The sequence below is a fragment of the Rhinoderma darwinii genome, chromosome 4, assembly GCF_050947455.1.
Source record: "Rhinoderma darwinii isolate aRhiDar2 chromosome 4, aRhiDar2.hap1, whole genome shotgun sequence".
NCBI classification, from domain to species: domain Eukaryota; kingdom Metazoa; phylum Chordata; class Amphibia; order Anura; family Rhinodermatidae; genus Rhinoderma; species Rhinoderma darwinii.
The window spans coordinates 387824937-387848978 of NC_134690.1; the positions used below are offsets into that span (position 1 = coordinate 387824937).

The 24042-nt window shown below is 38.7% G+C and overlaps 1 protein-coding gene across 1 annotated transcript in view; it reads right to left on the reverse strand.

Moving 5' to 3' along the window:
• The window catches only part of KCNH1 (potassium voltage-gated channel subfamily H member 1), a 235158-nt gene extending 213689 nt beyond the window's left edge, over positions 1–21469 (reverse strand). The window contains exons 1-2 of the mRNA XM_075863274.1: positions 21177–21469; positions 5646–5672 (exon numbers count right to left, since the gene is read on the reverse strand). Coding sequence (XP_075719389.1) covers positions 5646–5672; positions 21177–21255 — 106 coding nt within the window. The 5' untranslated portion in view covers positions 21256–21469. The remainder of the gene's footprint in view (positions 1–5645; positions 5673–21176) is intronic.
• Positions 21470–24042: the final 2573 nt, after the last annotated feature.

Consider the following 24042-nt stretch of genomic DNA (forward strand, 5'->3'; position numbering starts at 1 on the left):
GTCTATCTCTCTAATTCCACCTATAGGTAGCTACCTTGTAAGTCAACGTCCATCCTATTAAAGGACTAGGGATATCAGTCAAACCAGAGATACCAATCTGTAGACAGCAGCTAATTTGCATACTTTACCCAGGGAGCATTGCCTGTAAAACTCCCTACACCTGCTTAATCTCCGCAAGGAGAACCAGTACCTTGCTAGAGAATGACTGGATGTAATATTGCTTTAGAAAATTGCAGTTCACGCCGAGTTCAATGTATGCAGCAGGTCCTTAGGGAATGCGGGACAATCCTGCAGCAACAGTCCTCAAGATCTCAGCTCCGGTATGGAATTTCCAATACACCACAAAAGTGGTATTGATTTTAGTGTTCATTTAAAGGAATTATCTATTTAGACAACCTCTTTCCCTATACTCTGTAAGGTCACATAGGTGAAATGGTAGGAGGGGGTCACCAGCTCAGGGCTCCCTTCTATTAGTCAGATTGGCAAGCCACTGCAAAGAATAGCTCACCCTATGGTGGAACGGGCTGTTATATGCATTACACATTGATTTCAATGAGTGCCAAGTAATGGCTCAATCGAAACCAGCTGAATTCTGTCTCTGCCAATTACAACTCATCACGGGAGGTCCTAACAGCTTCAATGAATTGATTTGACTTGGTGCAATTTATTATGTGCAAAACCCAGTTAATATGTTCCTAGGAATGGTCGTTCTCTTATCAATAGATCCACAGGATCAAAAAAAGTTGGCACTTGCACTGGGTTCTCCCACCTTCTTGATTCCTGACACATTTACTTTTTATTGTCACTGCTCCCTTCTCCAAGACTTACAAAGTCCTTCATTTTTTTAACACACTCACTATGATCAGTTAAAAGATCTCACACTCCTGGAATTGGCTCCAGTCCAGGCCAGAGATACGGATCAGTCTTATTTTAATGGATGGGAATCTTTTATGCAGAAGACAGATCTGACCTGGCTCTTGTTTAAACCCAAAGCTTCTTAAGGGATTAAGGTACTACAACATTACATCACAATAAATGTACACGGCGATTACACCGGGGGAAACTACAGACAAGAAGAAAATAGCTTTAAAAGTATGACTGCGCCTCATAAACAGGTTTAATCTACTTGTGGATGGTAATCCCAAAAACCTTTCTGAAATGATCGTCTTAAGGAACAGAAAAGTAATCACTCAACCTAATACGATCGGTGCTTATTAAAGGCTATGTACACCTTTGCAAATAACTTTTATTATTGCTCCATTGCATCTTAAATTAAAAAAATTGCAAGTTTACAAAGAGTTATAATTAAAAATATCCTATCGTTTTGTGTAAGCAGCTCCTATGCAGACCTATGTGTCTCCATGGTTACAGACTACAAACAAACTGTGTAGTCTGGTCCTGCAGTCATATTTCCATCTGTCCTCTACTTCTTACTAACCTAAATTTGATGGATAAGATGGTAGCCCAAAGAAGATCGAGTTCATACTGGGGACTATGATAGTTGCTTATAGACTAATGACTAATACATTTGTGAAAATATTGTAAGAGGATGGGGTTCTGGAAAAGGCCCAATTTATTTGTTGTTTAGGTCACTTTGCAAAGAGGTCTCGTTTTTAAAGGTTTTAGATAATCTTCAGAGTTGCAAATAAACCTTTAGATTGCTTCTTAGAATTCCAATTATAACTATATAAAGGTGTAGCACTTTTCTTACGGTGGTCCTACTCCATCTTTTTCTGGACTAAGGCTAGGGCTACATGGATACTCATGCCAAAAGGGATGTGAACATGTAGCAACCTTTCATCCCAATATAGGCAATTATTGGGTATATACTACGCACTAAGGCCCCATGCACACGACCATAATTTTAATCTGCAATTACGGCCGTAAATGCAGATCAAAATACTAATCCATTCATTTCTATGGCCAACGGACACCTTCCTGTATATTTACGAGAAGGTGTCTGGGCCGTAGAAAGCATCCATAAAAAATAGGACATGTCCTAATTTTTTATTTTACGGACGGTGCTCCCATACATCATAATGGGAGCACAGCCCGCAAATGTGGGTGACTGACCGCGGCCGTTCGTGCCCATAATCACGAACCATGATTACGGCTACGGCCGTGTGCAGGGGGCCTAATAGGATGACAAGCCAAAGGTTGTTGAGGGCATACTAGACTAATAAGCTGATAGCCCAAAGGGTGTTGAGGGCATACAAAAGACTAATATGTTGATTACCCATAGGTTGTCGAGGGCAGACTAATAGGATGAAGGCCCAAAGGCTATAGGGAGCATACTAGAGGCTATTAAGATGATAGCCCAATGGGTATTTGGTGTACACTAGACTAATAAGTTGATTGCCCAAGGGTTGAAGGAGGCATACTGAAGACTAATTAGATGATAGCCTAAAGCTTGTTGGGGTCATACTGCAGACTAATAACATGATAGTCCAAAGGTTATTGGGAGCATACTAGACACTAATAAGATGATGGCCCAATAGTTTTTGGGGGCATACTGAAGACTAATAAGTTGATAGCCCAAAGGTTGTTGGTTGTATAGTGATTAGCCAAGGGTTGTAAGGGGCATATTGGATACTATAAAGATGATAGCCCAATGGTTGTTAGGGGCATACTGAAGACTAATGAGATGATAGCCGAAAGGTTGTTGTGGACATACTGGACACGAATAAGTTAGTATTAATAGTTTTTTGTTACTCGACTCTATTTGGACAGATCTATTATCAGTGAGTCCAGTTTACTGTTAGAGTCTAGGTAAGGCCGAAATGCACGTTCTGTCTCTTCTGTCGATACCTCACTGCCTCTGTCCGCATGATTTACACTGCAGCTCTGATTGTTCACATTGATTGCTGTGAATAAGAACGCACATGCCGACCATAAGCCCAGCAGGAGGTCAGTGCATGGAGAGCTGATTTTTCATTTTAACAAAAACAGATTGATAGCAATTAAGCCAACAGAGAATAAATAACATCGTCAAGTAATTCCCACACATTATAAAATCACAACATACATTTCTATGACTGTCCGATTATTCATTTCTGATAATCCGTCACTTATCAAGTCCCATTGATGTCAAACTACAGGAAAGCTGCTATTTTATCTATCTATCTATCTATCTATCTATCTATCTCATATCTATCTATCTATCTATCTATCTATCTATCTATCTATCTATCTATCTATCTATCTATCTATCTATCTATCTATCTATCTATCTCATATCTATCTATCTATCCCATATCTATCTATCTATCCCATATCTATCTATCTATCTATCTATCTATCTATCTATCTATCTATCTATCTATCTATCTATCTTCCTCTGGAATATTTCTTAGGCCTCATAATGGCTCTACACAACTCCATATTATGGAACCCAAAAACATTTATGAGCTGTACATCTAAATTCATACAAATGAATCCAATTAAAAAAAGAAGTAAACTATAAACTTTATTTAAGCTTTATACAACTTTTTAGAGAATAAATGATAATGATTGTTTCTTATCTCGGTAAGGTATTTGATATCACAATATCTTGGAGGACACCCTAACCACCTCCTGCCAGACAATTTTGTTTTCCAGCTTTTAAACATATCTTGTCCAAGGCACACATGCATCACATAGTCTATACATGGAAACATAGAAAAACACATTTACAAACATGTATATAGAATTACAATAGGAGGACTGGGTTACCTGTAATACACATACATAATGGACACATAAGTGAACCTATTCAGCAGAGATCTCAAATCAAGCTTGGTTAGCTATTATCTGTTGTGGAGCCCATTGAAGTTTTATTGAATTAAGCAGCATTTTACTATAAAAAGTTTGCAAATTGTCCTCTTCAAGTAGTTACAAATTCTAAATTAAATTCTAGACTGTTATAGTCAAATGATACGTTTCTGACTGCCTGCAGCCACCACTAGTGGGAGCTGAGAAGCTTACTGCATAGTTTATACATTTAACTCTACTATACCACAGTAAGCTCTTAAGCTCCCCCTAGTGGTGGCTGCAGGCAGACAGAATTTTATCATTTAACTATATCGATCATAGGGATATTGAGTTCTGTATCAGAAAAATGGAGCTGGACATTCACATAAAAAGCTCATCATTTACTCTATTGAAAAGTTTGGTCAAGCTAAGATGTCTTAGGACAGGCATGTGTAATTCTATCGATATATTCATCCATTTATTGCGGTTGGTCAATAGGGAAAGCTAGGTACCTTAGAGATCTAAATACTTGAGTCAATTATTTATGGTGGGTATTTGGCTTATTAGATTTTATTGGGGATAAGGTCGGGTGGGCCCCAAAATTTAGGTGGGTCCAAAGTTTGATACTGGTTGAACATCAAGTGTTCAGTAATATCAACACTAAGGGGGGGAATTCATCAACCTTTTCACACCAGTTTTCTGGTGTAGAAAAAAGTCGCAAAAGGGCCCAAAATGTTCAATAGTCATTGGCTTTTTTGCATCACCCTCGCCATTTTTGTGGAAAGGAGCCCTGGCTCTGCAATAGGTGGTGGGGCCACAGCGGCCTGACAAATTAATAATAATTTACCCCACAAAACTATTTTACTCTGTGGTGCCTTTCAAGGGATAGTCCCGTACTGGTCCCCGTACCATGTTCCCTGATCAGGCTACTACCCCCATTTCCTCATCGGACAAATAAATTAAAATAAAAGAAATTTAAAATAATAAAAATTAATATTTACCTCACTGCTTCTCTTCTCCCCTCCCAGTCCTCTCAGCATACCGAAGCTAATACAATGTACTGATGCCGGGCAGCGTCAGGACGTTGTATGTGATACATTGCTAATGACGTTGATGCTGCTCGGCTTCAAGACCTTGTATGAGCCACGAGGCATGATGAGGGAGCCTGAAGGGACCCGGAGGAGTGAGGAGGTGCGGTAAGGTAAGTATGTTTTTTTTAAATTTCATGGCCAATGGAAAGGAATGGATAGCGCACTACCGGCCGAAAGATGTGACTCGCCTCTTAATAAATGTGTAGCATCTTACTCCAGCTTTCTTTCTATTAAGACTAGCGGATGAAACTCCAGTCTTAAGTGTTCTCCTCTAAGTGTTCAGGCCATGGTACCCTCTTAATTGAGTGATCATGATCGCATTATTATGGTGTATAAATTTGTGTAGTCAATCTTATCATTGATATTTTGCTGAAATAATAGTTTCTATAGATCTATTAGTTTTTGATCCACTCAAGCAATGGAAAAACCAAATCCCATATTCAGCCCCAACTTGGTTTGATCTGCTGTTGAATAGACTGCACTCATTCACTACAACAAAGGGCTTTACATAGATGTTTGGTTGGGACATATATAGAGAGGTATGGATTCTACACACATTAATACTGTAGTTCTATGCCAAAATTTGTTATTTTACAAGAACTTGTCCATAGCACAATATATACCGGAACAGGAGGCGGAACCACTGGTATTGCTATTATTACTATATGATATACAATTTGTATATGAATATCGAAGGCGTTTAATGTATGAAGTTTGTAAATTAACAGAAGTTGGTACAGAACAAATATGGCACCAGGGATGGATTGGGGAGTAAGCTTTAATGGATACATTGTAACTATATATCGATATATAGCACCATTGTACCTGTCTGTCTATGGGATAGTGTCCAGACTGAAAGTTAAAGAAAAAAAAGACAAGTTAAATGCAAGTGATTATTAAAAGGAATGGTCAATTATATAAAAATGTAAAGATATTTTTTTTTATCAAACCTTGAGGTCTACTGAGACAAAAGACACTGATTCATGATCTGTTATGATCCATCATGATCCATTATCATCTGTTTGATCGATCCATTCGGATAAGTTTAACCCTATTGACTTATAATAGATTCATCAGGTTCCGAATTTATTTTTTTTTTTACTGGATAGACTCTATTCTAAGATGTGTGAACACAATTTATAGATAGGCCACTGGTCACATACACCTCCCCAAAAGACCACCTCTTTGAGAAGACCAGATTTTAAGCCATAATATCCTATATATATTGGCTCTTTTCTTTGAGAAGACCACCCCCCTAGAAGATTATTTCCCCACTGCAATTTTGAGTGTCCACCTCAAAAAAGTTTCACTGTACTCTTAAAAGAGTATTTTTATGATCAGAAGTGATGGTATACCGCTAGAATATGCCTCCACTTAATGATCGTAGGGTTTAACAGTCACGCCTCCACTGATCACCAGATGGAAGGATTGGCGTAGCTCCCTCACAGTATATCCCTGCACAGTGATGCTCCAAGAGACCCGCTGTTCAGAGAACTACAGGCAATAAGCCAAAAAGACCTGGTCCCTTCATTCTTGTGGTCGGGGGGGGGGGGGTCCCAGAGGTCAGACCACCACCAATCATAATGGTATGGCACAAACTAGTGATATGCCATAACACTATAAGATGGGAATACTACTTTAATGTAAGATTGTTATTATACCAGTATATATCATATATTATGGGTGTATCCAGTACCTTATTTCTATATTTGGAGCCTGTAGGCACATTATACCTTGTGCTTTGGTTAAGCCATGCTAGAGCCTCAACATGTATAGTAAGTATCTACAAAAATATCAAAATCCTGTGCATGTAAGGAATTGAATGGAGAGCATCGCACCAACTCCCAATGAGACATTTCTATTCAGTCCTGACCTTGAGGTGGAGGTGCCCTTTCCACAGAGCCACCCATAGGCATGTGCCTTTTGTACCTAATTAAAAACCCACATTCCTATGCCATCTTGAAAGTCTTCATAATAAATAAAACGTATAAACTCAATCAAAGCTCAAGTTAATGAACAAAGTTTCTGAAAGGCGCTCTCATGCCCCACGGCAGTGACAAAACGTTTGAAAATATTTTGAGAAGCAAAATGCATTTGAGCCCAAACAGTGATGGATGAAGAGTTCTCCATCTTGATACTAGCATAATTTGCTGCACTAGTTAAAGGGGTTGTATGAGAGGAGAGAAAAAGGTCTGATTTTCTAGAAACAGCACCACTCATGTCCATAGGCTATGTCTGGTATTGCAGTATTCAAGTAAATGAGCCTGAGCTGCAATACCAGACACAACCTATAGAAAAAAGTGGGGCTATTTCTTGAAAAAAACAAAAAAAAATTCTAATCTCATACAACCCCTTTGGACTCAATCTGAAATGTGGAATTACTTGGGTCAACACAGTTTCAATTATGTCTGGAATAAAGCAAATACAGTCACACATGATCGTGGTACTGTTATGGTGTAGGCGAGTTTTGCTGCCCCAGAACACAATAACTTGCCATTATTATATATACTTTTTTACAACACTATATAGTATATACCCCAAACCAGTGCTTTGAAAACTGTGAGGCTCCCCCTAAGGTTTTGGTGAGGCAAAGCTGGGGAAGCAGATTTTACAGAAGTGATCATATGTGCAGCAGACATTTCTCCAGGGGCACCGTCCTTTGATTTAGTATAATAAATGTAATTATGCTGTGCTTATTTTATTTTATACTGGGTTCAGGATACAATTACATTTTGGCATGGACTTTAACCACTGGGGAGGTAGAAAAAGTTTGAGAAGTCCCGTCCTAAACGCACTTTCATGATTCTGAAGCTGAAGCTTTATTTGAGAAATTAGCCAGTAATTGTGGAATTTGCAAAATGTACAGATCAAATGCAAACATATAATTGTTGTTGTTGTTGTTGTTGTTGTTGTTGTTGTTGTTGTAATTATAGCTCACTCAGATTTTTTCAATGGAGCTAATCCTCGTGCGGATCCGCGGCATATGAAACTGCACATCTGCACCAGACATATGAATATCAGGCTCGGATTTCTGCCAAGGATCCTCTAGTAAATACCTCCTCAGTCTCCAAAAAATCCCTCTAGAGTAGAACAGCAAATAACAGACTCAGTGGAGAGGGAGGAGGGGGATGCAGCTGCATTCTCTCTGACTCAACATGAGGGGGATAGGGATAGCAGCAGGGGGAGACATCTGATGGGTCAGAACACACAGAATAGCATTTACATTAATAAATACCCAAAATATGCAGGTTACACACAACTTTTGGAGTGCACCATTACAGTAAAATCTGTATTCTCGATCCCCTCTGTAGAGAACTTATCACCTATTTATCTGAGCATTGAAGCTCTAGCTGGAGTGAGTGAAGCTTTGGATAGAGGAATATGATAATGACATGTCTATAGATATTTCTTAAAATCTAAAAAAAAAAAAGATGTCTGACATTTGTAACAAATTTGGAAATATTATATGGAAACAAATACAAAATATCCAAGAGACAGAACCACGTGGAAAGCAGCGTGCGCTCGTCACATCAGCTCTTGGTGACATTTCAGCCACTGCAGTTAATCTTTTGTACTAATCAAATACAAAGTTCGGATTTGTCTGGAATGGATTAGCAAGAAACTTGTTCTCGATTTTCACAGAAGACATAAAATTTGCAATTAAAAATTATAGAAATATTTCGACTGAATACATATCACGTCACTTTATTGAATGGAAAAAGACAAGGAAGAGGTGACTTTAAAGAAATTCTCCTCCCAAATGTATTTATAAAAAATCTGATTAATAATTCCATCTGGGATGGGGAATGGCATGGTGTGACCGCTGTTATGCTGATTTTCTTCTCTGCTCTCAACCCAATGCCAGCCCATCTTCAACCCCATAACAATTAAAATTGGAAAAACCCTCCCGAAAATGTAACTTTTTTTATTGTAGATTTTGAATTTATGTCTCATGTAAATATAGCTGGACACCAGTGCCATAAGGGCCAGTAAAAATGTTCCCCCTCTGTGTTCCTGCAGTTCTAACTTTTTTATTTCTTTCTTCAATGTAGCTTTATGAGACCTTGTATTTTACGGAACAAGTGGTAATTTTTATGGGAACCACTTTGGGGTAAAAATAAATATTACAGTTGCCAAATTGACTGCCATGGCATGCTATGGCAGTTTTGTAACACGCCTATGTTATTTGCATAATGTTGCACTCATTTACCTTGAATTTGAAATTACCGTGCCATGCAAACAGCGTAAAGTGGCGTTGCGCACTATGCTATTAACGTAGCATGCCGGTAGTGAAACTGGCGGAAGCTAGATGTGTTCAATGTAAAATTTTTGGGGGTGGGAATGGAAAAAAAACGTAAACGGGCCGTTACTAAGGATCGTTACTTTTTCATCGTGACTAAATTTATACATATATATATATATTTTTTTTACAAAATGGTTTGTTTTTGTGTCGCCGTATTACAAGACCCATAATACATGCATTTTTACGTCGAAGGAGGTCTATGAGGGCATGTTTATTGGGGATGACTTGTAGTTCTCATTGGCGCCATTTTAAGGTACATAGAACTTACTCTTTATTTCTGTTTTTGGTAGGCAGAATGAGCAAAAAAGTAACTATTCTAACATTGCTTTTTAGTTTCCTTTTTACCATGCAGGATAAATAACATAAATAATTTTATAGCACAGATCGTTAGGGATGCTGCAATACCAATTTTGTTTTGATTTTTTTATTCTTTTAAATTTTTCAATAATAAAACATTGTGTAAGGGCAAAAATGTTTTTTCTCCAATTTTTTTTTACTTACAATTATTTTTATATTTATAAACACTTTATTTGATTAATTAGGCACATTATGAGCAACTTGATGACCAAGTGCTCATCTTCTCCATATTTGAGAATCAGAGAGCAAGTATGCTTTCTGATTGATAAGGGGGTGATAATATAAGCAAAAGTTCATGTTACCCCTCCCCTCCGGTCATCTGAAGCAATACAAAGATAGGAGGAGGATCCTAGATCCTCTCCTCTCCCTGCATGCTGCCAGCACATCCCCCACTGGCTCCCCCTCTGCTCCTCACACAAACTCTTTAGGCTTATTGTCATGAGATTCCTCTACTGTGTGTATTAGTGGCGTGTTCTGTTCTGCTGGAGAAAATATTTTTTTTTAATTCCATTGTGGGAGATATAAAATAGTACTCTGTTCTCTGGTGAACTATAAGTGAACTATAAGTCTAAACATTGGCGTTGCGTGCCCCAGCTGTGCTCAGTGGTTCTCCCATTACCAGAGATATAATTTTAAGCTACTGGGCCCAAATCCAAAATATGTAGCAGGGTCCCCAACTTTCACGCATTATTTGTAGTATTAATCTCCTCATATAGGGCAGAGGGACCTTTTAAGCCCCCTCAGGCTCTCTCTTTATCTACAGCCCTGCCCGTGTTGAATAACTAGATAATCATCCTCCCTGCTCCAAAGATAGCAGTCGCCAGACATTTTTCATACTGGAGAGACACCCCCAAATAATTGACATACCATAACAGTTCAAGGGCAGGAAAGTCCTTTATGTCCTGGTTATACTAATTGAACCACCAGGGCAAAAGAAGCACAAAAACTATGCATTAATTTGTGTTCTGGTGGATTGAATTTCACTAAGAATAGAAATGGTCATCTGTAGTCACAAAAACAGCGGAATAGTGATTTTTTAAAGTTCCACTTCTCTACTCCAATTCAAGTAGACATTATACAAAAATCTTTTCATCCCCCCCCCCCCAAAAAAAAATCGCCGCAGTGTGTGGCAATGGGTGCAGAGAAAATTGAACAATGACTTATTTCCCTGGATCTGTGTCAAGTGCCAAAGAATAAGCTTTCGCCTTGATGTTCTTCATTCTGCATTGCACGTCTTCTGTAAGGCAGGGATGCAGTGAATACTACAGTCCTTCTTATCTAAATATATCATTAGACAGCAGAGTCCTGTTGGCAGATCTCCCGTGCCTTTATAGCTGCAGTGTTAAAAGTCAAGATGAAATATTTTACATGAAAAAAGATTGAACCCTCGAAAGTGTCAGTATTCTCGTTTATTTTAAGCCTTGGTTTTCTTTGCCTGTGATTATGAGAATTTAAGCTGAAGAAATTGGACCGTGACAATTTTTCTAAGAGCAAAATATATTAGCATATATCAGCGTGCACCCATTCCTGTGCTACTATAGATGGGGGAGAAGTACAGCTTCAGTTAAAGGGACACTAAATAAACAAAAATACCAAGAGTCACCGTGATATCCTTCTCTCTGTTGACAATATTCTGTTTCATATTGCAATTCAAAGGGTGCATAAAAAAACTTCTATACAATGCATTCGGAAAATCTTCAGACCCTTTCACTTTTTTCACATTTCATTATGCTGAAGTAAAACAAAAATCAAGTTTTTCTCCATCATTCTGCACTCAATACCCCATAAAGACAAAGTGAAAACAGAATGTTAGTTCTTTGCTAATTTTTTGAAAAGGAAAAACTGAAATAGTGCACCTTTGGCAGCGATAACAGCCTCCAGTCTTCTTGGGTTTGATGCCACAAGGTTTCACACCTGGATTTGGGGATTTTCTGCCATTCTTCTCTGCAGATCCTCTCAAGCTCTGTGAGGTTGGATTGGGACTGCCGGTGGACAGCCATTTTCATGTCTCTCTAGAGATGTTTCGATTGGGTTCAAGTCAGGGCTTTGGCTGGGTCACTCAAGGACATTCACAAAGTTGTCCCTAAGCCAATCCTGTGTCGTCTCGGCTGTGTGCTTAAGGTCATTGTCTTGTTGGAAGGTGAACCTTCAGCCCAGTCTGAGGTCCAGAGCACTGTGAATCATATTTTCATTAAGAATATCACTACTTTGATCCATTCATCTTTCCCTCAACCCTGACCCATCTCCCTGTCCCAGCCACTGAAAAACACCCCCACAGCATGATGCTTCCACCACCACGCTTCACTGTAGGGATGGTATTGGGCAGGTGATGAGCAGTGCCTAGTTTCCTCCAGACATGACGCTTAGGGTATGTGCACACGTAGTGTTTTAAGACGTATTTCGGGGCGTTTACTCCTCAAAAAATGCCTGAAAAAATGGAAGCGGAACGTCTACAAACATCTGCCCATTTATTTCAATGGGAAATATGGCATTCTGTTCTGACGGGGCGTTTTTTTATGCCTCATTTTCAAAAAACGGCGCGTAAGAAGACACCCGTGAAAAAGAAGTGCATGTCACTTCTTGAGACATTTTTGGAGCCGTTTTTCATTGACTATAGAAAAACAGCTCCAAAAACGGGCGTAAAAAAAGCTGCGCAAAACGCGAGTGGCTAAAAAACGTCTGAAAATCAGGAGCTGTTTTCCCTTGAAAACAGCTCCGTATTTTCAGATGTTTTGGATTTTGCGTGTGCACATACCCTTAGAATTGAGGCCAAAAAGTTCAATCTTGTTTCATCAGAGCACAGAACCTTGTTTCTCACAGTCTGAGAGTCCTTTAGCTGCTTTTTTGCAAACTACAGACGAGATTTTATATGTCTTTTACTGAGGAGAGGCTTCTTTCTGGCCACTTTGCTATGAAGCCCAGATTGGTGGAGTGCTGCAGTGATGGTTGACCTTCTGGAAGTTTCTCCCATCTGCACACAAGATCTTTGGCGCTCAGCCAGAGTGACCATTGCATTCTTGGTCACCTCTCTTACCATGGCCCTACTCCCCTGATTACTTAGTTTGGTGGGATGGCCAGCTCTCGGAAGAGTCCTGGTTGTTCCAAACTTCTTCCATTTAAGGATTATGGAGGCTACTGTGCTCTTGGGAACTTTCAGTGCAGCAGAATTTTTTTTGTACCCTCTCCAGATCTGTGCCTCCACACAATCCTGTCTCTGAGGCTGGTCTTTCCTCCTCATGGCTTGGTTTTTGCTCTGATACGCATTGTGAGCTGTGAGACCTTATATAGACACCAATGTGTCTTTCCAATCAAATGAATTTACCACAGGTGGACTCCAATCAAGGTGTAGAAACATTTCATAGATGATCTAGAGAAATGGGAGACCCCAAAGCTAAATTGCAAGTGTCATAGCAAAGGGTCTGAATACTTATGTCCATGTGAAATATGAGTTTTTCATTTTGAATAAATTTATATATAAAAAAAAAAGTCTGTTTTCACTTGAGTGCAGAATGATGGGGAAAAACTTGATTTTTTTTATTTTAGAACAAGGCCTCAACGTAATAAAATGGGAAAAAAGTGAACGGGTCTGAAGACATTCCGAATGCACTGTATGTATCACGGGAGGCATCTATCTTGTCCCTCTCCTTCCTCCTCTAGTGCTACTGCATGTAATAAAAAGAGGATGGGGCTTACACTGCTGTGACTAGTAGGGAGTATGCTGCAGCAGAAACCTCCCCTCTCTGCTCTATATGCAAAGGAGCAAGATAAGCCTTCCCCTTTATCTAATCCTAGACCTCATGTTAACTTTATCAACCATTTTTTGGTCCCTAGTAGACGATAACTTTTTATTGAAGGTCTATAGGGTTAAACCCTTAAAGAAGCACTCCACAGTTTGTTTTTTTATTTCCCCCTCCATTTATACATTGGTGTTTCAGTGGGGTGCTGTGTGCAGAAATACTTATCGATCCATGCATCACGTAATTTTCGGGTCCAGCGCCACCCACGTGATCTTCATTCTGACCTGGTCTGGAATCACTGTGCTTTTCAGAAAATCAGAACTCTCAATGCATTGTTATGGAAGCCAGAACGAGCCTTGAGAAAGCTTGAGAAAGGATCTAGTGGACGAAGCTGAAATGCTGCATTGAGGGTAATAAAGTACCCCAGTTTTTTTTCACTTGATTCTATGGAATGAAGCCTGCTTTTTGATAGATAGATAGATAGATAGATAGATAGATAGATAGATAGATAGATAGATAGATAGATAGATAGATAGATAGATAGATAGATAGATAGATAGATAGGTAGATATGGGAGATAGGATAGATAGATAGATAGATAGATAGATAGATAGATAGATAGATAGATAGATAGATAGATAGATAGATAGATAGATAGATAGATAGATAGATAGATAGATAGATAGATAGATATGGGAGATAGGATAGATAGATAGATAGATAGATAGATAGATAGATAGATAGATAGATAGATAGATAGATAGATAGATAGATAGATAGATAGATAGATAGATAGATAGATAGATATGGGAGATAGGATAGATAGATAGATAGATAGATAGATAGATAGATAGATAGATAGATAGATAGATAGATAGATAGATAGATAGATAGATAGATAGATAGATAGATAGATAGATAGATAGATAGATAGATAGATAGATAGATATGGGAGATAGGATAGATAGATAGATAGATAGATAGATAGATAGATAGATAGATAGATAGATAGATAGATAGATAGATAGATAGATAGATAGATAGATAGATAGACTCTACTTCTCTAATGGGTCTGGCCTGGTTCAAGACTTTGCCTTCCTCAATAAAGTCACCAGATCCAACGAAGGTGCAGAGACGCAAATGTTGGCTTCTGACATCATAAAACCACATTAGTGCTGAGGGATTACTCACTTGTCATATATAAATGACCCCTAATAACCAGATCCATGCAGCCAGGGCTGTGCCATGCCACTCGGCTTAGACTCATCAGTATGATATAGATTCCGCAATGCTCACATTTCAATCCTCACTGAAATCAAACACCACTGTGGGAAAAAACCTCATCTTCTCAGAGTGTATAAGGCTTTATGCTGATAAACAGCCATCCAAGCTACATGAAAGATCCATTAGTGAAACCTATTAATATCCTATGGAGTAAACGGTAACTTGCGGTCATGCTTTACTTGCCTTAATAATAGCTATGGCCTCCCTATTAAGACTTTCCTGCATCACGCATGTTTATCTAGTGGAAGGTCGAAGCATGGGATGCGACCACTACATTAAAGTTTCATGCACACTAATGTTTGTTCTCTTACACTTTGCACCTTTGTAGTCATATTCTTGTTGACACGTCAGCATTAAATAGTAGCTCATATGTGGACAGTAATAATTAATGTAAATTGGTACCAGGGTCCTACTACAATGAGGAGGAAGTTTTTGGCCATGTTCAGTATTCTGGGCAATTAACAGTGATATTAGATAATTCTGGGTCAATGAGCTCCCCCATTTGAGACAGTCATCTATTAGCCAGAGCAGCTACAAAAGGAGAATGTCTCTCTGGGGGACCTGGCATGTCTGTGCATTATATGGTTAGTCCACTGATTTTAATTGGAACTGTGTAATGCTTAATTTCCCCTGTGGTGGCGCTGCAGGGGAATCAAACACTTGCTGCCAAGCTCTGCCATAGATTGTTGATTGCAAATGGTCCAAGTACAAGGACACCCTGTGATCCCCTTATTGTCAGGGAACCATTCTAACTAAAAACGATTGGCCAAAGCGAGCAAACCTTAATCATTTATTTATTTTAACTGCTATGAATTTCAGTGGCCATAAATATTTTTTTTCTCTTTATGGTGACGTAGCTGTATGAGGCCTTGTATTATGCGTTGAGTGACATGCAAAAAAAATGTTTCCATTATTTTTATTTTACGTCATTCATAAATAACCATATAAAATTAGTAGTGCAGGAATAAGGCGTCTTGGGTTATGTGATAAAACTTTATTATCTGTAGAAGAACTGTGTTTGCATAATTTGTGGAATTCCCCTTATCGTTATATAGCTAGTCTAAGGGTCCTATTACACGGCCGGCTGTGTTAACGAGCGCCGATCAACGAGACAGCTAGTTGATCAGCACTCGTTTGCTCCTTTCACACGGAGCAATGATTGCTTATGTATAGGGACGAGCGACCGTTACGCCTATTGCTCGTCCCCATGCATTTTCGGCATGTCGGCAGTGCATCTCCCTGATTACACAGGTGCTGCCGACAACAAAAGACCAGATCAGCCAATCGGCTGATTGTTGCCCTGATGACACAGCCCGATCATTGGCCCGTGTAATAGGGCCTTTACGCCATTAAGTACTCTAGAAAAACAGGGCAACAGCGCTTGCGGAAGTTGCAATGGAAGCCATATTGCTTATCTCCCCATTTTCCCAGAAACTATTACTGCTGCCGCTCCACTCAAAGTCTATGGCACAGGCAGAAATAGCCGAGCGCTGTTTATGTATTGGGTTGGGGCCCAGGAGCTTCAAGTCGTTGAACTGGTTCTTGCAATACACTTTCCAAAATAAAGACAACTGGAGTCTTAGGGTATGTTCACACGGCCAAATTACGGAAGTAATTCGGGCGTTTTACGCCTGAAATTACATCCGAAATTACGGCTTGAAAGCGTTGACAAACATCTGCCCATTGAAAGCAATGGGCTGATGTTTGTCTGTTCACACGAGGCGTATATTTACGCATCGCTGTCAAAAGAAGGCACGTAAATAGACGCCCGCGCCAAAGAAGTGTCATGTCACTTCTTCAGATGTAAATGGAGCAGTTTTCCATGGACTCCATGGAAAACCAGCTCCAGTTACGTCCGTAGTGGACGCGGCGTTCAAGCGCCTGCACATGCCGTTATGGCGGAAATGACGGGGCTGTTTTCTCCTGGAAACAGCCCCGTAATTTCGGCCGTTATGGACGCTGCCGTGTGAACATACCCTTAGGTTTTCCTTCCTCCATGTTTATCACAAAATGTCTCACCGGAAGCCACTTACTTAGAAGTTCTCTCTAAGAGCAATCAATGATTGTCAGGAGTATTATGGGATCTTCTATGAGACAGAAGCACTTTATATTGATCAGGGAGTTTACTGTCTCCTCAGATTCCTTCACTAAACTGTATTCAGAACCTTAATAGCAATTGTAGCAGTGCTGAATGAAGGTATTCCAGACCTACCTACCACAATAAAATGTAGAAAAGGCCCTTTATTCCACATTAAGGACGTTACATTTTTTTAATATCTTACTTTTATGCTGAGATATGATTGCTTGAAATTAAAGCCCAAAGCCTGAGGCTGCACTACTGATGACACCATATTACCTTCTGTCAGGTTTCATGGAGAACATATATGCATAAGTGTTTATAATCAAGCCAGGTGGAATGTAGACATTGTTATATTTGGTGGTTTCCATAAAAACATGATGATAACAGTTTAAATGAAACCAAATGAGAACTTATCACATGAATCTCTCAGTAGTGCAGCCTCAGGTTTTGGGCCTGTACCTTCAAGCAATCATATCTCGGGATAGAAATAAGATATTAATAAACTGTTTTCACAATTTTAGTGTACACTGTAGGACATTTTATACAAGTCTTCTTGTAGGTCTTTAGAGTGACTGAGACTTTATGGTTATGAACTGATAGTATTCTGCCAATTTTAATGAGATGTGTATAATCTAAGTAACAACCGCTTTAAGAATGCAGCTTCCCTAGCCCGGTTAACCCCAGCCGTTACTGGGGAAATGTATTATATATTTCTTATTCAAATGAATGCCGATCCAAGTCTTTCAGAATCAATGGCTCTCCACTCCTAAAAGAGGAGGAACATCCCCTCTATGACAGCAATATGCCCTAAAACCTGTGATATTAACTTTTTTGGAAACATGCCCAAACCTATCTATGTATTATATGGTCAGCAATTTGTTTAAATGGCTTGCATGTAATTCTACATCTCCCCTGTAGGGTATATGTATGGCCGTCTTAATTTTCAAAAGGGGTTTTCTTCTGGAGATAATCCCTTAAAGGGCCACTACTGGCTGCCTTACGTTCATGGATTCCCATTGATGATGTCTCCTGACATGTCTCTGTGACTAGATAACTTTGGAAACTCCTTTACTTCACCTTAGGTCCTGATTTCAGATAATGTTATTGCGTAGTAATAGTTCTAACTTTTGTATTTTATATTTTACTTTTATATTTAGGGTCATTTGCCTTTAAGGCTTAAAATGTTCTCATTCTGCTTCTGAGTAGGACAATGTTACGAAGAAATTGTGGGAATGAAAAGAACCTTTCCTATTTATTTCCTCACAGTGGAAGTCCTGGTTCTACTGGTTCAATCAATTAATGACCTAAAAGACAGAAAATGGCTTTTACATCATGTGTTTAGAAATGAACTAAAACATTTTATGCTATTTATTCTGGAAACGGCTCCCAAACATAGCTCTACTAGGAGATGGAATAAATGCATAGAACTATCTTCATATCAAGAACCCAGTTATATTTCAAGGATCTAAAGGAATATTTCACATCTATTCAACAGCAGTTATAGCAGAAAGAAAGCAAAAAGTATTATTATATAAAAAATATTCTGTAAAAGTCCAATAATCTGACACCCACAATTTGCAGATTGAATAAGAAATCTGGAGTTAGGTTGATATTTAGGTGCAGTTCTACTGAAAATATACACAATTTCCACACAGGATTTGGCCATTTTTTATGTTCTATCCATGGGCCAAATCAGGTCCCAGTCCATATCCATGATCCAATTCCACAATGAACTATGTTCGACCAAGAACAGCATGTGCGGGTCTTCTGCTCATCCAGGAGTTTTGATTCTTCATTTAATTCAGGAACTCAGATTGACGACTCCTAACAAAACCACAAAAGCCATGGACACATTTTAGCCCCTGTGTTCTGGACCCAAAAGGGGAAAGGGATGAAGGAGCTGCAGCACCTACTCATTGTGTGGATCATAGTAAGTATAAGAGTAATGAGTAATTTGGGATGTAATTGACTTTTAAATCAGCCAGATTATACCAAAAAATATGTCAAATTAGAGCCATACACCAAAACGCCTCACTTCTCAGCAATCTTTATCCAACACCTCCTTGTAGATTGGGCAATATCAGATTAATCTGAATTATAATCAATTTATGTACCTTTCATTATAGATATTAGATAGATTAATGATAGATAGATAGATAGATAGATAGATAGATAGATAGATAGATAGATAGATAGATAGATAGATAGATAGATAGATAGATAGATAGATAGATAGATAGACATGAGGGAGGTAGATAGATAGATAGATAGATAGATAGATAGATAGATAGATAGATAGATAGATAGATAGATAGATAGATAGATAGATAGATATGAGATAGATAGATAGATAGATAGATAGATAGATAGATAGATAGATAGATAGATAGATAGATAGATAGATAGATAGATATGAGATAGATAGATAGATAGATAGATAGATAGATAGATAGATAGATAGATAGATAGATAGATAGATAGATAGATAGATAGATAGATAGATAGATAGATATGAGATAGATAGATATGAGATAGATAGATATGAGATAGATAGATAGATAGATAGATAGATAGATAGATAGATAGATAGATAGATAGATAGATAGATAGATAGATAGATAGATAGATAGATAGATATAGAGATAGATAGATATGAGATAGATAGATAGATAGATAGATAGATAGATAGATAGATAGATAGATAGATAGATAGATAGATAGATAGATAGATAGATAGATAGATATGAGATAGATAGATAGATAGATAGATAGATAGATAGATAGATAGATAGATAGATAGATAGATAGATAGATAGATAGATAGATAGATAGATAGATAGATATGAGATAGATAGATAGATAGATAGATAGATAGATAGATAGATAGATAGATAGATAGATATGAGATAGATAGATATGAGATAGATAGATATGAGATAGATAGATATGAGATAGATAGATAGATAGATAGATAGATAGATAGATAGATAGATAGATAGATAGATAGATAGATAGATAGATAGATAGATAGATAGATAGATAGATAGATAGATAGATATTCTTCCTTAATGTGCATTCATATATATGACAATATATAAACAATCACAATAAACAGATCTCGATCACTTAGAGGATTTCCATTAATTATATAACACATCTAAAGAGCAACATTTTGATTAAAATTGGATCTGTTATGACTTTGATATTTCATGGACATAAATGTATTGGTTACAACCGTCTTCCAACATCATCTGTCTTGGAAACACATCTGGGTGTTGCAGATACTTTTACCTAATCGTTTTAATATCTCCTGACAACAAACACAACTTCAGCCGGCGTAACCCACGTAGAGTGTAAGAGATCGAACTCTATGGATAGTTTATAAATTATTTATGCAACCCTCCATTTACTCTAGTGATTTTATATATATATATATATATATATATATATATATATATATATATATATATAAAGGACAAACAATGGCCAGCATCTTCTAACTCCGCAGCATCCATAGAACTTGACAAGTGTCAGCAATCCCTTTAAAGAACTAATATGTTTGTCTACACTGAAGGAATTCACAGACCAAGAAAATTGTCTATAAAACTAGAAGGTGAGATTGAGATTTTACACATTACAGAAAACAAATTGGATATTGCATCAATAATAGAGGAGAACAATACCAATCACCCAGCGATAGGTCTACAGAAGAGTGTAACCCCCAGGGTATGCAGCAGCTTCATGCTATAGTCAACCAGTATCATAGGGTGATCAGCCTATAGAATATATTAATTCAGTACTTAAGACATCTCAAGAGCGGGTTAAGATTGGTTCCAATTAGAAGATTGTACAGGAGCTCAGTAACTAAGGTGGCATCTTATTACCCTACCAGTGAAGGTTCACACCACAGGGCATGAGCCCACTAGGAAGGTATATGCCTGCAGTATAGAATAAAACTACCCATCTGGGTTATCTTTAGTGGCATGATCAGTATAATGAGTACTACAATTTACATTGGACTAGATTGCTTGACCAATTACCACCAATCAGGTCACATTTTTTATACAAAGTGCATGGGTATTTGTTTGGTAATAAAGTCTGCTCCATCTGGAAGTATGCAGCTGCAGGCAATAATTAAAATATTAGACCTTTCTATTAACAAGACTCCTCAAGGCAAGCAGATGTCAAGCCAAGATAGACTGGAACAAGCACAATATGGTGATCTTATAGGACTATGGGCCATATATAGACCTGGGTGTAGGGTCTTTATAGACCTCACATATATAATTCACACTCCTATACCCATTCCTACTCTTTATATAGCCCTAAAATACCATCAGACCAACAATACAAAAATGTATAATAAATTTGGTAGCTGTCACTTTGGTGATTGAAGACATGCAATGGTATTTCCTAAATTAGATCATTGCAATAGGACTATAAAAAGGATTGCTGGAAGCTACAGAGTTAAATGGCAAAGTAAGAGATCCCAAGCTAAGTGAAGTGAACCATTAAGAAGAAGATTCTTTCTAATGGACATGAACCATTGTATAGGACAGTGAGGAGATATGGGGTGGCTTTTTTGAGGTCCTTACCATTAGATCTCCGGACAATATTCTCCAAAAAGGTATTTTGTGGAGCAACCAGTCCTCTCCGACCCCCTGCCATGGCCATAGCAGCTGTGGTCCAAAACTAAAGGGGGCTTCAGGGTAGTGGAGGGATGGGAAGAGCCAGGGCTCCTGGTCTTTCATGAAGAGAGGTCCTCATGGTCCTGAGTGGGTTTCAGCCAGTATTGCATCAGAAGAAGCGATGGATGAAGGAGCAGTATTCCCAGCCATCCTTAGCAGCACTTCTCATCCACCTCACTCACTCCCCCTGCCCCCACTCATCTTCTTCACCCTCCCACCTAGTCTTCTTCTCCCCCGATCAGATGAGTTTCCCAGCAGTGAGTCCTTCTTTGCTCTCCAAGGTCCTGAAATGAACAGTCCTGCGCAACGCTGCCTTACAGGAGTCCCCTCTGCTTGTGTCTAGCAACTGGATTATGTAACCTCTTCATTGCCTGTCCAAATCCAAACTGCTCTACCTCTTCCCTCATACAAGGAATACCTCTTTAACCCATGAACGTATTCCTAATTTTACCTACAGCACTCAAGGTTAGTCAATCTCTTGTGGAAGTGACAAAAATGATGGGGTTTGTAGTTTCTACATGCTATCATGGTCACTGTTTGCTTGTCATGTGCAGAGGAACATTAGATATATCTATACTTATTTGCTGCAAACCAACCAGTAACTAGGCTATTATGGATATATTACTCTCAGCATGCTCTGCTATATTATAGTAGGTGTAGAATGATGAGGCTTGTAGTTCTACAACATGATATTATACAATTATTAAGGTATTGAATGAATTATATGGACAGATAGTTCTAGGAAATATAATTCTCAACATGCTCTGCTATATTATAGCATGCAGTGAATGATTGGGCTAGTAGTTCTACAACATCTTTGTATTAAGTGATTAAGGTAGGGAATGATGGGACTTGTAGTTCTACAACATCTTATTATGCAGGAATTAAGGTAGGAAATTCATTATATCAATATGGACTGGTAATTCTAAGGTAGAAATATGATTCTCAGCATGCTCTGCCATATTATAGGCAGGAAATGATGGGGCTTGTAGTTCTACAACATCTTTTTATGCTGATATTAAGGTAGGAAATGCATTATATATATTTATTGATATGGACAGATAATACTAATGTAGGAATATGACTCTCAGCATGTTGAATAGGAGGTTGTAGTTCTATCAGACTTGCAGGATCATGGTGCAGTAATGAGAGTATCAGCCAGAATATTAGATTTGCTGAGGATAGTCAACCTGTACTACTACAACTATTGTGTCATAAGCTGCCCTGGTTGGTAAGGATTTCTAGTGCTTGTAGTTCCACCATACTTGGTTTACCTAAACCAGTGGTCTGTGCTTCTCCAGCTGTTGCAGAACTACAACTCCATTCATGCCCAGACAGCCTGCGGATGTCAGGGCATGCTAGGAGAAGTAGTCCTGCAACAGCTGCAGAGCCACTGGTAGGAGACCACTGACTCAGACTAAACTGTAGCTTTCAATGTCATACAGACTGTAAATGGTGATGCACATTTCTATAATATATATTCTACTTGACTGTGCATCATCCCTGTAGAAGGCTTCTCTATTTATTCTATAGGTAATGTCATAGACAGTCTGTCGAGCAGTTTGGATGATGTCAAGTAATGAGTTAAAAGACTAACAGCCGCCCACTCACTCACCGGGAAACCCATCCTCATTGCTAAGGCAGCCCCCCTACAGTATCCACCTACTCTCTACAGGATTCCCCTCTGCTGCAAACTTTAAAGATGAGCTGTCATCCCAGGAATCAGCTGACAGAAGTAAAGATTCCACCTTGTGCGCCTGATGGATGACAGAAAGCCTTTTAATATGTCTATACAGCCTCGTAGAAACCCCCTAAAAACCTCATTCATGTAATGGGGGGCTGTCACCATCAAAATGGGCCATTGTAGAAATGTTTTGTTTTTTTTTATTGTTGCCTTGTTTTTTCATGTGTGTAGCTACATTTGTCACAAGTTTTTTTGAAGATGTCTCAAAAAATTTTATGATTTGCCCATAAATATGGCACACATTATAAGACCCTTTTTAAAAAAAAATGACACTAAAAAAAACTTTGCTCAAGGGTTTGGTGTCTTGTTATAGGACCATTGAAGGAAGGGGACCCACATTATCTTGCCTCATCCTTCTTCTCCATGTGTAGTGTGAACCAGCACGAGGCTCCCACTCCACAGAGACCTCCAAATAAGGGGGCAGCAGCCAGAACACCACAAAAGATGGGTAAGAGGATCAGCAAGCCCCAGACTGTCCAGTTACAAGAAAGGCATGAACCAGCACCATGAGGGGCCCCATCTTGCTCTTGCTATGAGGCTGAATCTCCTTTATGTTACCAGGGCATAACCCCACACATTGATATATGTGCCCAAAAAAAAAAGACCTCTTCCAGATCTCATGTTGTTAGAGGCACTAATGATAGACCTTTTATTAGATGGTAAGCTCTGGCGGACAGAATTGCCATTAATATCTTTGCTTCATGGAATTTAGTTGTTCGTGATCACATATTACATCTCTAATATTACATGTTAATTATTGCCAATAAAAATGCTGAATTTAGATTTTTTTTGGTGAGTTTGCTACATAACCAACAACTAACATTAGGCTCAGAAAAGTCCTTGGTTTTGTGGAGAAAAGGAGCATCTGGATGGATTGAATTGTTTCAGTACCTTGGAGAGCACCGAAAAAGACATCTCAACAGGGGACATCCTAGGGCAGCTCCACTAACCTGTCAGCATAGCGCCCTCTGCTGGAAATGACATGAAGCACTGTGCACCGTGGCGGTGCTGAAGCTCAAACACAGATCA